The sequence below is a fragment of the Bos taurus genome, chromosome X (genome assembly GCF_002263795.3).
Source record: "Bos taurus isolate L1 Dominette 01449 registration number 42190680 breed Hereford chromosome X, ARS-UCD2.0, whole genome shotgun sequence".
NCBI lineage: Eukaryota > Metazoa > Chordata > Mammalia > Artiodactyla > Bovidae > Bos > Bos taurus.
Genome location: NC_037357.1, coordinates 67,253,321 through 67,267,027, shown reverse-complemented (window position 1 = coordinate 67,267,027; position 13,707 = coordinate 67,253,321). Strand labels below are relative to the sequence as shown.

At 39.5% G+C, this 13,707-nt stretch overlaps 1 protein-coding gene across 3 annotated transcripts in view; it reads left to right on the top strand.

Annotated features, from left to right (window-relative positions):
* The first annotated feature begins 1,726 nt into the window (after positions 1–1,726).
* The window catches only part of APOOL (apolipoprotein O like), a 217,660-nt gene continuing 205,679 nt past the window's right edge, over positions 1,727–13,707 (top strand). For 2 of the 3 annotated variants that reach the window (XM_059883312.1, XM_059883311.1), the window contains exons 1-2: positions 1,727–1,790; positions 4,079–4,248. In XM_059883312.1, the coding sequence (XP_059739295.1) occupies positions 4,090–4,248 (159 nt within the window). In that variant the 5' untranslated portion in view covers positions 1,727–1,790; positions 4,079–4,089. The remainder of the gene's footprint in view (positions 1,791–4,078; positions 4,249–13,707) is intronic. The other variant, NM_001035031.1, reaches the window with a different exon arrangement.

Below are 13,707 nucleotides of genomic sequence, written 5' to 3'. Positions count from 1 at the left end.
TATTGAAACTCCATCCATAGTTTTGTCTATTAGATCTAGTCCCTTGAGTACATCAAGGCTGTTTATTGTCACCCTATTTATTTAACTTATATGCAGAGTACATCATGAGAAATGCTGGGCTGGAAGAAGCACAAGCTGGAATCAAGATTGCAGGGAGAAATATCAATAACCTCAGATATGCAGATGACACCACTCTTACAGCAGAAAGTGAAGAGGAACTAAAAAGCCTGCTGATGAAAGTGAAAGAGGAGAGTGAAAAAGTTGGCTTAAAGCTCAACATTCAGAAAACGAAGATCATGGCATCCAGTCCCATCACCTCATGGTGCATAGATGGGGAAATAGTTGAAACAGTGGCTGACTTTATTTTCTGGGGCTCCAAAATCACTGCAGATGGTGATTGCAGCCATGAAATTAAAAGACGCTTACTCCTTGGATGGAAAGTTATCACTAACCTAGATAGCATATTTAAAAGCAGAGATATTACTTTGCCAACAAACGTATGTCTAGTCAAGGCTATGGTTTTTCCAGTGGTCATGTATGGATGTGAGAGTTGGACTCTGAAGAAAGCTGAGCACTAAAGAATTGATGCTTTTGAACTGTGGTGTTGGAGAAGACTCTTGAGAGTCCCTTGGACTGCAAGGAGATCTAACCAGTCCATCCTAATGGAGATAAGTCCTGGGTGTTCATTGGAAGGACTGATGCTGAAGCTGAAACTCCAGTACTTTGGCCACCTCATGTGAAGTGTTGACTCATTGGAAAAGATCCTGATGCTGGGAGCAATTGGGGGCAGGACGAGAAGGGGACGCCAGAGGATGAGATGACTGGATGGCATCACTGACTCAATGGACATGAGTTTGGGTGAACTCTGGGAGTTGGTGATGGACAGGGAGGCCTGGCGTGCTGTGATTCACGGGGTCATAAAGAGTCAGACACGACTGAGACACTGCACTGAACTGAATGGATTGAAATCAGTAAATTCACACCTCATCCCCATACTCTTTTTATTTTCCTTCATAGCACTTGGCATTTTGTAACATTTGTCTGTTTCTTTTATTCCTGGAATTGTAAGCTCCGTGACGGAAGGTATTACATTATTTTCTATTTTGAACAATTGCCGGGCACATAGTAGGCGCTTAGTCACATGGTCTTAGACTGTATGAACTTGCCCACGTATTGTAGAAATAACCCGTTCTTTTTGTAACTAGTTATTTATTAAGGGGGGCGTCCCTGGTGGCTCAGGGTAAATAATCCCCCAGCAGTGAGAGAGACCTGGGTCAATCCCTGGATTGAGAAGATCCTCTGGAGAAAGGAATGGCTACCTACTCCAGTATTCTGGCCTGGAGAATTCCATGGACCGTATAGTCCATGAGGTCGCAAAAAGGCGGACACGACTGAGGGACTTTCACTATCAGTATTTATTAAGGCAGCTGAACTTGGATTTTAAGTCTTCAGCTAGAAAAAATCTCATATCCCAGAAACAACTAACATAATGAAAAGTTCTGTACCCAGAAAAGTACCTTTCAAATGGTCTATGGAGAATATATTCTGAAAGGTGTTATCAGGGACGGCGACAATCAATTACAAAGTTAAATCATTTCTCCCCAGAAAGGACAAACTGCTGCAGCTTCCCAGAACAGCACTACAAGGGCGGAGAAAGGGCGGAGCCAGCCGGCGAGGGGCGGGACTGGCTGAGGCTAGTGTAAGTGGAATCTAGTTGAAATGTTTTGTCCCTTTCCGCTCTCCGTGCGAGGACTTGGGCGGAGGCGGTCACAGCTATGGCAGCCCTTAGGGTAAGTTAAAAAAAAAAAAAATACCTTGCTTAGTTTCTGGAGTGCTGATAGCACTATAATAACCATAGAAGGGGTCCTCCTAACTTCAAAAAGGAGTCCCACAGCAAGAGGCGAGATGGAGATGAGGTTGCGAAAGAACTAGCAAGGTCAGGGAATCTTTAACCGGTTTGAAGCCTCAATACATCTGCCTAGGCTGCAGTCCATGGGGTCGCTAAGAGTCGGACAGGACTGAACGGCTTTACTTTCACTTTTCACTTTCATGCATTGGAAAAGGAAATGGCAACCCACTCCAGTGTTCTTGCCTGGAGAATCCCAGGGACGGGGGAGCCTGATGGGCTGCCGTCTCTGGGGTCGCACAGAGTCGGACACGACTGAAGCGACTTAGCAGCAGCAGCAGCAGCAGCCTGGAACTGTACTCTCCTCAGTTCCCTGCTGTTGACTTTATTCTGCGGTGGGGTGAAAACTGGGAAACTGCTGGGTGAAAATGGCCGCCTGGGCGACGAGCAGCAAACAGACTTGTGTCTTGAGCTGAAACAAAGAGAAAAAAAGCCTGGGCATTTGTCTGAGTGCATAGGGCGGAGCCTCACGACCCTTTGGAGGACTTCGTTCGAAAATTATTTCTGGTGAAATAGACCAGGATAGAGAGGTCTCTCCGCAGTGCGCGGGTTTGTATTCACTGCTGTTACTCTACGGGTTTGAATAACAAACCTGTTTCTTTTGAGTTCTGCAATGCGGAATGATCCTTTTACTTAGGAATCTGTACAGGAAGTGACCCAACTGTCTGCCAACTGCAGTTCCCTCAGTAAGTTTCAGTAACAGTGGTCGACAAAAATCTATGGGTAGATATTTGTAGCAGGTTTTAAGTGTAAAATGCACTCTTGCAGGAGATACAAATATGAATAATTCAGGCTCTATATCGGGCTTGATAAGCCGTTCTCACTTCATTTCTGCATTCATGCATGCGTGCATGCTGAGTCACTTCAGTCGTGTCCGACTCTGTGTGACCCCATGGACAGCACCCCACCAGGTTCCTCTCTGTCCAAGGGATTCTCTAGGCAAGAGTACTGGAGTGGGTTGCCATTGCTCTTCTCTTCTTCTGCATTCATAATTTATTTGAATTACTACAATACCCGTCCAACTGGACTCGCTGCCTCTAGCCTGGTTCTAATGGAATTCATTTTCCCCTGCACTGCCAGAGTACTAAAATGGCAATCTGATTATGTTCCTCCACTACTTAAAAATCTTTATTGGTACGCCATCATCTGTCCTCTGGGCTCAGGTCAGACTCTTATGTGTCTAGAACAGCCCAGCCTGCCTTGCCTTTCCAGCTTCTTTTCCTATCTTTCAGGAACTCTCCTAACATCTGTACTTTTTCCCTGCTCTTTCTCTGGGTCTGAAGTGCCCTTTACCATCCTCATGTAGTTAGTTCCTATTCATATTTCACTGATTGATTTAACAGTGATCTGTGTACTGCCTCCCCGTATGCTAAATGCAAAATGCCTTTTCCGAGATAGTGTCCCAGATCTCCCCAGTCTAAGTAACTCGCCTTTATGCTCCCAGAGGACCCTGGGCATACTTTTACCTTTGGACTTATCACACTGCAAGTAATAGACTATTTACTGTCTATTCTACCCTCCTAAATGATAAGCTACTTGAGAGCAGTAATTATATGTTAATTTTTTATCCTTAGTACTAAGTACAAGTATGACTTATATTAAGTACTCAATAAATTCTGCATGAATAAATAAATACCAGGCAATGGAGATAAAAGAAATTAAGTTAAGCATTGTATAACAAATGATAATGATTCAAAGTAGGGGAAGTGCTTTGCCTCAGGAGAAGTAAAAAGTGATCTGAGGGTTCAGAAGAGAGCTCACACCTGGTTGAAGAGAATAAAGAAAGACTTCACGGAGGGAGTACAGAGAGAGATTGAGTGGTCAATGGTTAAAAAGCAAACCTGAAAAGTATGTTGTCACCAAAACCCAGAGAAGGAGACCGTTGAACAGTTTTTTGATTTGGCCAGTAAAAAGTCATTGGTAGCTGCCATTTATTAAGTGCTTACTACAAGGCTAGGCACCTTGCTAAAATACCTTGTGTATGTTTTTTCACTTAATTATCAAGACAACTTTATGTTGAAGATACTATGATCACCATTTTACAAATGAAAAACTAAGGCTAAGAAAATTCAATTAAGTTCCCCAAAGTCATAATGCTAATAAGAGCTGAAGTGAGGTAAAGTGGTAGAATGAGAACCTAGATTGTAAAGAGTTATGTTGTGTTGTGCTCAGTTGCTTCAGTCATGTCCTACTCTTTGCAACCCTATGGACTGTGGACTACCAGGCTTCTCTGCACATGGGATTCTCCAGGCAAGAATACTGGAGTGGGTTGCCATGCCCTCCTCCAGGGGATATTCCCAACCCAGGGATGGAACCTGTGTCTCTTACATCTGCATTGGCAGGTGAGTCTTTACTGCTGAGCCACTGGGGAATCCCCAGATTATAAGGGGTTAAGGAAAGGATTTCCTAAAGGAAATCAGTCCTGAATATCCATTGGAAAGACTGATGCTGAAGCTCCAATACTTTGGCCATCTGATGTGAAGAAGTGACTCATTGGAAAAGACCCTGATGCTAGGAGAGATTGAAGGCAGGAGGAGAAGGGGACAAGAGAGGATGAGATGGTTGGATGGCATCACTGACTCGATGAACATGAGTTAGAGGAAGCTCCGGGAGTTGGTGATGGACAGGGAAGCCTGGCGTGCTGCAGTTCATGGTGTTTCAAAGAGTTGGACATGACTGAGCGACTGAACTGAACTGAGGGAAAGGATAAGGGGTGGGAAACTGGCATTCATTTAGCACCTACTTTGACCAGCTGCTTTAATGTATTATTTCTGTTTAATCTTTTTGATGACCCTAAGAAATGGGGGTAATATACCCATTTTACATATGAAAAAACTGAGGCTTAGAAAAAGTGCTGGGTCCAGGTCATACAGCTACTAGGTGGAAGAACCAGGTTCAAACACAGGTATATTTGGCTTCAAAGTCCCTGATCTTTCCACTACTCCTTGTCTCCTCTGAAAGGGAGGTGTACATCACTCTTAGAAAAATGTTATGGTCAAAGTAGGGAAGAGATCTTAAAATGGTGGTAGGAAGTTCCAGAAAAGATGTCTTTTCATTTAAAAAAAAGTAGGAGACTATGTGCCAATTAAATCTCAATGAAACTGGGGGAAAAACATGTTAGGAGACCTGAGCAGGTTTGGAGACAGGGAGAAATGTGGAAGAACTACTAAAAATTAATGATAGTGATCACAGCTATTGCACTAGGCATTTTGCTAAGTGCATTATGTGAATTTTCACATTTATGCTTCACAATGGCCCAATGAGTAGTTGCTGTTATGAGCATTTTACAGGTAAAGAAGCTGAAATTCAGAAAGGTTAAGTAACTCTGCCACAGTCACACAGTTGTAAGTGGTCAATCTGAATCTGAAATCTCTGATCTTAGTCCAGATCATGGGGCTTAACCTTGATGAAGCATCTGTAAAGCCAAGGTATAAAACAGATGATCTGTATTAATTTTGAAGCCCTAGAGTTTAATAATAAGGGATAATGTAGAAAGGAGTCCTGAATGTTGGTTAGATAATTCTGAAAATAGTTTACATTCATTTTGAAAGGTAAGAGCTTTTTGAGCAAACATGATGATAGAACACTGATGTGGAATTAGCCTTGAGAACAGGTCTGTACTGATCTTTCTTCCTGACTTCTTGAATCAGAAAGAATAGCTGGAGGACTGGCTTTCATTTAAAAGGATCAGGAGAAATATAGTGTCAAAAGCCAGATTTCATTAATGCCAAAAGTTGAGTGAATTTGGGGAAAATTTGGGCCCTGAAAAATGTTTGTTTATAATAAAATGCATAATATTGAAATATGGCTACCATGTACTGAGCAGTTCCTGTGTGTCAGACATTGTATTATGCTGTTGATGACATCATTTAACTTAATTCTCACAAAAAGTTTTCTGTGGTAGATAATATTATTGGCTCAAAGAACAGGAGTAGGACAGTAAGGAAGTCAAAACTGAAATAGGAGGTTGTAGTCAGAGAACAGCTTATTGAGTTTATAATTTAAGCTGTTAACAAGTTCCAGAAAATGGTAAATTCAGGGTGTACTCATGGACAGTGTAACTGCAGTGGACTGAAAGCTCTAAGAAGGTGAAGCCAAAGAACAGCAAGGTGAGGCTTTTGAGTGGCTCAATCACATGGACATTAAAGTCACTCAGAGTTATGGCAGGATTTAGAGTATAGAAGAGGGCTTCCCAGGTGTCACTAGTGGTAAAGAACCTTCTGCCAATGCAGAAGAAGTAAGAAACGAGTGTTTGATCCCTGGGTCAGGAAGATCCTCTGGAGGAAGAAATGGCAACCCACTCCAGTATTCTTGCTTGGAGAACCCTATGGACAGAGGCACCTGGTGGGCTATAGTTCATAGGTTTGCAAAGAGTTGGACACAACTGAAGCAACTTAGTACAGCAGACAGAGTATAGAAGAAGGCTGTTGACCAGGATCCTAAATCTTCGATGTGATGAAGTGTCCGGGAGGCAGGTGCTAAGGATGAATAGGTGGGTGGTATGAACCTCAAAGGAGAACCACTTTTCTTTCCTTAATGGGAACTTATTTTCAGTTTAAGTGTAGCATACATACAATTAAGTACACAAATCACAAGCAGCTTAGTAAATTGTCAAAAGATGAACATACCTGTTCAAGTGGCACCTAAATTAAAAGAAAAAAAGAACATTACCAGCAGCCCAGAAACTTTCCCCTTTTCTCCTCCTCCCTCATAGATTAATCTTGCCTATTTTTTAACTTTATATAAATAGAATTATGCAGTATTTACTTTGTTATATCTGGCTTCTTTCACCCAATATTATATTTTTGAGATTCAGCCATTACACATGTATGCTAGTTCATTCATTCTTGTGTGCTATGTGATATCCTGGAAAAAAGTACTGATGCCTGACCCCCATCCCTGATGGGACATTTTAATATTTTAAAACTCCACCAATGATTCTGCTGTGTTGCTAGGTTCAAGAACCACTGGTTTAGGAGGGAATTTGTGGCTTTCATACAAGTTAGAGAAAAAGAGTATTAGGCCTTTTCAGGTTATAAAGAACAGATGCAAGATCAAGTTATCTTAAATAGTAGTTTAGTGAAAAAATATTTAGGTTAGGAAGAATGCCTAGGAAACTGTCTCACCATTCAGGTTTGTAAGTAGAACCATTCAAGATACTGTATCAATACTGGTAGTCATTCTCATGATTATTCTGCTTCTGTTAACTCTGTATGTTTCATATTCAGATTTTCCTAGAGCCAGGATCTGATCAGGTTGTCTAGGCACAAACCACTGCAAAGTATCCTTCTTAGGCAGAAATTGCACATCAGGCCCTTTGGCAAGGCAGTTTCTTGTTGGCTGTCTTTGGCTCAGGTACCAATCCTGGTCCAGTCTGTTTTGGCCAGTGTATCAGTCCTGCATGGTGACCTGTGTTCCAGGGCTTCTTAGAAGGGGCAAGGCAATTGATGGGTACTTTCGGTGTTCATGGTTTTTCTGGTACAATGTACTTTTGAATACTTTCTAGAAGTAAGCAATAAGGTTGTTGAAAATATAATGGAATATATTTAGAGTTGTTTTTAAAAGCTTACTTATTAAGGTCTTATAATTTAAATTGGAAAATTGGTTGCCCATGGAAAAAAAAGAAAGACCATTGAGACAACCAGTGTAGTAGCAATCTATAGTTGATAATACATTTTGTTTAGTTACAATTTGAACATGTTAGGGGGAAAAGTAACCCATTTCTATAATTTCCCTGATTGAGACCATCTGTTATATAGACTTGATCGATATTAGTACTCTAAGCTAAGTCATGAGTTGCATACTTAATGTAGATTTGGCCTGGCTGTTTTTGGATCTTTTCTCTCAGTCATTCTGAGGCTTACCAGGGACTTTTCGTATCACTAGGCTAACTGCTACTGCCATATCCCTGCTTAGTCTGGCTCTGTAGTTCACCTCTTTCATTCATATTTCCAAATTCATACTTGATATCTTTAGGTGCATCAAATTCAACAAGGGCAAAATTCCTTTCTGTTTGCCAAATTTGACTTTTCTTCTGCATTCCTTATTTCATTTAAGAACATGAGCTTCTAAGCTTGGGGTCATTTTAAATTATCCTCTACACCCATACTGTTAACGAGTCTTCTGGATACTTTATACTTTCATACATTCTTGTTCTTGTATACATTCATTGATAAAAAAAAAAAATCTTAATGCCTATAATGTATAGGAGATGGTGATAAACACTGGGGATACAAAAATCAGCAAAATATAAACAAGGTATATAGAAGAGAAAAACTAAAACTAGTAAACACATGAAGAAATGCTTAAAACAATTAGCAGATAACTGCATACTAGAACAATGAGGTAACTCTTTATTAAGCTAGAGAAAAATAGAATTCTAGTTAATGTTGGTAGGGATTTATTCAGTGAAATTAAGTATATATACATATCCTATGGCATGGCAGTTCTGTTCTTGAGTGTATATCACAAAGATATACAAGTTCATGAGGACACTTATAGAGTAATATTCCTCACAGTATTTTTTTTATGGTGACAGGGAGTTTAAGGCAATGTAGTTGTCTATCACTGACAGTGGATAGGTGAAATGTGGTGGATATACACCGAACATCAGCTGGAAGAAATTGGTTGTATGAACACAGATGGCTATGTTTTATGAAAAAGGGTAAGAAACAAAGTAACTGTAATACACCATTTATGTTATTTTAAAAAGTAAGAAAAAATGAGATATGTAATAACAAAAAATGTGTGTCTGTGTTTAAATGTGTCTGACTTTTTGCAACCCTATGGAGCCTGCCAGGCTTCTCTGTCCATGGGATTTCCCAGGCAGGAATACTGGAGTGGGTTGCTATTTCCTACTCCAGGGGATCTTCCTGACTCAAGGATCAAACCCTTGTTTCTTGCATCTCCTGCACTGGCAGGCAGATTCTCTACCACTGCACCACCTGGGAAGTCAACAGTTAAAAATATATGTACATGTTACTACAATATGCATTTTTAAAAATGCAAACAAAAAGATAATACAATCACTAAACACATTAAAATACCCACGTACATATGATGGGTAAATTAGAGTGAAATTTGATGTTTAAAGGAAATGAATTAATCAATCAATTTTGATTGATTAGCAGAAGGCCAAAGAAGAGCAAGACCAAACTATTGTCCTCAAGGAATGGATTCTACTAACCGAAATTGATAAATAAACACAAATTCTATTCAAAACAAAAGATATTTAAAAGTTCAGTTCAGTTGTCACTCAGTCGTGTCCGACTTTTTGCGACCCCATGAAATGCAGCATGCCAGGCCTCCCTGTCCACCACCAACTCCTGGAGTTCACCCAAACTCAAGTGCATCGAGTCGGTGATGCCATCCAGCCATCTCATCCTCTGTTGTCCCCTTCTCCTCCTGCCCCCAATCCCTCCCAGCATCAGGGTCTTTTCCAATGAGTCAACTCTTCGCATGAGGTGGCCAAAGTATTGGAGTTTCAGCTTCAGCATCCATCCTTCCAATGAACACGCAGGACTGGTTGGATCTCCTTGCAGTCCAAGGGACTCTCAAGAGTCTTCTCCAACACCACAGTTCAAAAGCATCAATTCTTTGGCACTCAGCTTTCTTCACAGTCCAACTCTCACATCCATACATGATCACTGGAAAAACCATAGCCTTGACTAGACAGACCTTTGTTGGCAAAGTAATGTCTCTGCTTTTCAATATGCTATCTAGGTTGGTTATAACTTTCTTTCCAAGGAGTAAGCGTATTTTAATTTCATGGCTACAGTCACCATCTGCAGTGATTTTGGAGCCCCCCCCAAAATAAAGTCAGCCACTGTTTCCACTGTTTGCCCATCTATGTGCCATAAAGTGATGGAACCAGATGCCATGATCTTCGTTTTCCGAATGTTGAGCTTTAAGCCAACTTTTTCACTCTCCTCTTTCACTTTCATCAACAGGCTTTTTAGTTCCTCTTCACTTTCTGCCATAAGGGTGGTGTCATCTGCATATCTGAGATTATTGATATTTCTCTCCGCCCTCTTGATTCCAGCTTGTGCTTCTTCCAGCCCAGCGTTTCTCATGATGTACTCTGCATATAAGTTAAATAAGCAGAGTGACAATATACAGCCTTGACGTACTCCTTTTCCTATTTGGAACCAGTTTGTTGTTCCATGTCCAGTTCTAACTGTTGCTTCCTGACCTGCGCATAATCTAAAAGTTACTATGGGAGAAAAGAGGAGGAAATAGTTTAAATGCCTACAGAATATAAGACTGCTTCATAATTGTTCATTTTAGTTCATTCAAGTATGGATTAAACACCTGCCATGTGTTGAGAACTTCTAGTTGGCAAGTGGTGGTAGATTGTATTTTTTATTTTAAATATTTGTGGTCTCTTACTGTAAGAGTATTATACACCCCTGCCTAGATTTCTTATTCTTTTCCTCTACCACAAGAATGACTCGTATTACTTTACTAGGTAAATAATTTTATAATTTGTTTTTGGCATATCTTGGTACTGATCAAAATATGGTTAAAATATTTACTCCACCTTAGTTTAATTGAAACACAAATCCTTGTGTTTATCATGAAAGAACCAGTAGAGTTAAACAGAACTTAATTTTGTAGGCAGAGAAAGTACCATCATATCTATTCACTCATCAGTGCTAATGGAAGGAAAGGAACAGCATAAATAATTGAAAACCAATATTGCATTTAACTTTGGAATGTATTTTTATATGTATTTTTCTGCCTAATGGAAAAATTGCAATTTTGGTCCCTTTGACAAAATTCACAGTAGAGCTCCTATGACAAAAACTCACAGAGCCATGCACTGGCAGGGACAATTCATCCTTCCATTAAATTGTTTTGGCACGTTTATCAAAACTTAATTGACCCTAAACATAAGGGTTTATTTTTGAACTCTCAGTTCTATTCCATTGATCTGTATTCTGTCTTCGTGCCAATATTATATTGTCTTCTTTGCTATAGCTTTTTATTAAGTTTGAAATGCGAAAATGTGAGTTTTCTAAATTTGGCCTTTTTTTTTAGTATTATTTATTGTGAAATAATTTCAAACGTACGGGAAAGCTTAAAGAAGAGTACAGAGAACTCATCTTAAATCAGATCCTACAGTTGTTAGCTTTTGCCATTTTCCCCCTTTCACCTCTATTATAATTTTTCTTTTTTTTTTTTTTTTAATGTTTCCTTTTCTGATCAGTCTGAGAGCAAGTTGCGGACATGTTGCTATTTCACCCATGAATATTTCACCGTGTATTTCCTCAGAAGCATATACTGTTCTTTAACCTTTGTGCAAGCCTCCGAATCTGAGATGGTAACGCTGATAGAATGCTACCATCCAAACCATAGATGCCATTCAAATTTCACCCACCGCACAATGTCTCCTTTTCTTTTCTAGTGTGTTAGTCATTCATCATGTCTGACTCTTTGCGACCCTATGGACTGTAGCCCACCAGGCTCCTCTGTCCATGGGATTCTCCAGGCAAGAATACTGGAGTGGGTATCCATTCCCTTCTCCAGGGGATCTTCCTGACCCAGGGATCGAACCCATGTTTCCCACATTGCAGGCAGATTCTTTACCATCTGAGGTACCACGGAAGCCCAGAGGCCAGAATCCAAATCTAGAATCATGCATAACATTTCCTTATCATTCCTTTTTGATCTTCTTTAATCTGAAATATTTCCTCAGTCTTCCTGTCTTTCATGAATGACCTTAAAAGTATTTTTTTCTTCCAGTTTTATTGAGATGTAATTGACATGCAGAACTTCATAAGTTTAAATTGTACAGAATGATTTGACTTACAACCTGAAATGATTATCATAGTAACTTTAGTGAATACATATCATCTCATTTAGATACAAAATTAAAGAAATAGAAAAAAATTTCCTTGTGATGAGAATTCCAATTTTTATCTTTTTTCTCAAGATGTTGACTTTTCTAGGTTCCTTGCATTTCCATATGAATATTATAATCGGCATATCAATTTGAAAAAAGAGACATTTGAAATTTGAATTGAATTTTGATAGTGATTACATTGAATCAGTAGATCACTTTGGAGAATATTGCTATCTTGACAATGCTGAGTCTGACAATCCATGAATTTGGGATGTCTTTAAGTCGATTTAGGTCTTCAATTTTTTTTAACAATATTTTGTAGTTTTCAGCCTAGAGAGTCTTGTACTTACTTTGCAAGTCTTGCAAGACTTGAAAATTTAGCACTGTATTGAATTTATTCCTATTTTATTCTTTTAATGTTCTTGTTAATGAAATGGTTTTCATAATTTCATTTTCATATTATTCATTACAGGCAAATAGAAATAAAGTGTACCTTGGTATATAGATTTATATCCTGTGTACCTTGCAACCTTGCTGAATTCGTTTATTATCTTGAATAGTCGAGTGCATGCATGTACGTGTGTGTGTATGAGTGTATTTCTTAGGATTTTCTACGTACAAGATCATGTCGTGTATAAAGATAGTTTTACTTCTTTTCTAAACTACATGCCTTTTATTTCTTTTTTTTGTCTTATTGCCCTGGCTGGAACTTCCAGTGAAGTGTTGAATAGAAGTAGTGACAGTAGACATTCTGTTCTTCTTCCTGATCATAGCTTTCAGCTACTTGTCATGAAATTGTTAGCTGTGGGATTTTATAGGCACCCTTCACTGGGTTAAGGGAGTTCTTTTCTGTTCCTAATTTGTTGAGTGGCTTTTTAAAAACATGGAAAAGTACTAGTATTTGTTAAATGCTTTTTCTGTGTCTGTTGATATGGTCATTTGTTTTATTGTCCATTATTTTACTAATATGATACATTGATTAATTTTCATTTGTTACACTAACCTTGCATTCTTTTTTAAAATTTATTTATTTTTAATTGGAGGGTAATTGGTATATAGTGTTGTGTTGCTTTCTGCCATGCATCAACATGAATCCACCATAGACAGGTATACCTATGTATCCTCCTTCCATGCCCTCCCTCCCACCTCCCACCCCATCCAGCCCCTCTAGATAACCTTGCATTCTTGATACATATCCCACTTGGTCAGATGCATAGGTCTCTTTATATGTGTCTATATACAATTTTATTATTTTTTACTTGAAGATTTTTAATCTATATTTATAAGCAATATTGGTCTGTAATTTTCTTGTGACATCTTTGGTTTTAGTGCCAGGACACCAAATGAGAGGGAAAGTGTTGCCTCCTCTGCTCTTTTTTCTTCTTTAAACATTAGGTAGAATTTACCCATGAAGCTATGACAAACCTAGACAGCATATTAAAAAGCAGAGACATTACTTTGCCAACAAAAATCTGTCTAGTCAAAGCTATGGTTTTTCCAGTAGTCATGTATGAATGTGAGAGTTGGACCATAAAGAAAGCTGAGCACCGAAGAACTGATGCTTTTGAACTGTGGTGTTGGTGAAGACTCTTGAGAGTCCCTTGGACTGCAAGGAGATCCAACCAGTCCATCCTAAAGGAAATCAGTCCTGAATATTCATTGGAAGGACTGATGCTGAAGCTGAAGCTCCAATACTTTGGCCACCTGATGTGAAGAACTGACTCATTGGAAAAGACCCTGATGCTGGGAAAGATTGAAGGCAGGGGGAGAAGGAGACAATAGAGGATGAGATGGTTGGATGGCACCACTGATTTGATGGACATGAGTTTGACCAAGATCCAGGAGTTGATGATGGACAGGGAAGCCTGGCGTGCTGCAGTCCATGAGGTTGCAAAAGTTGGACATGACTGAGCAACTGAACTGAATTTAACTGGCCCATGAAGCAGTCTACACGTGA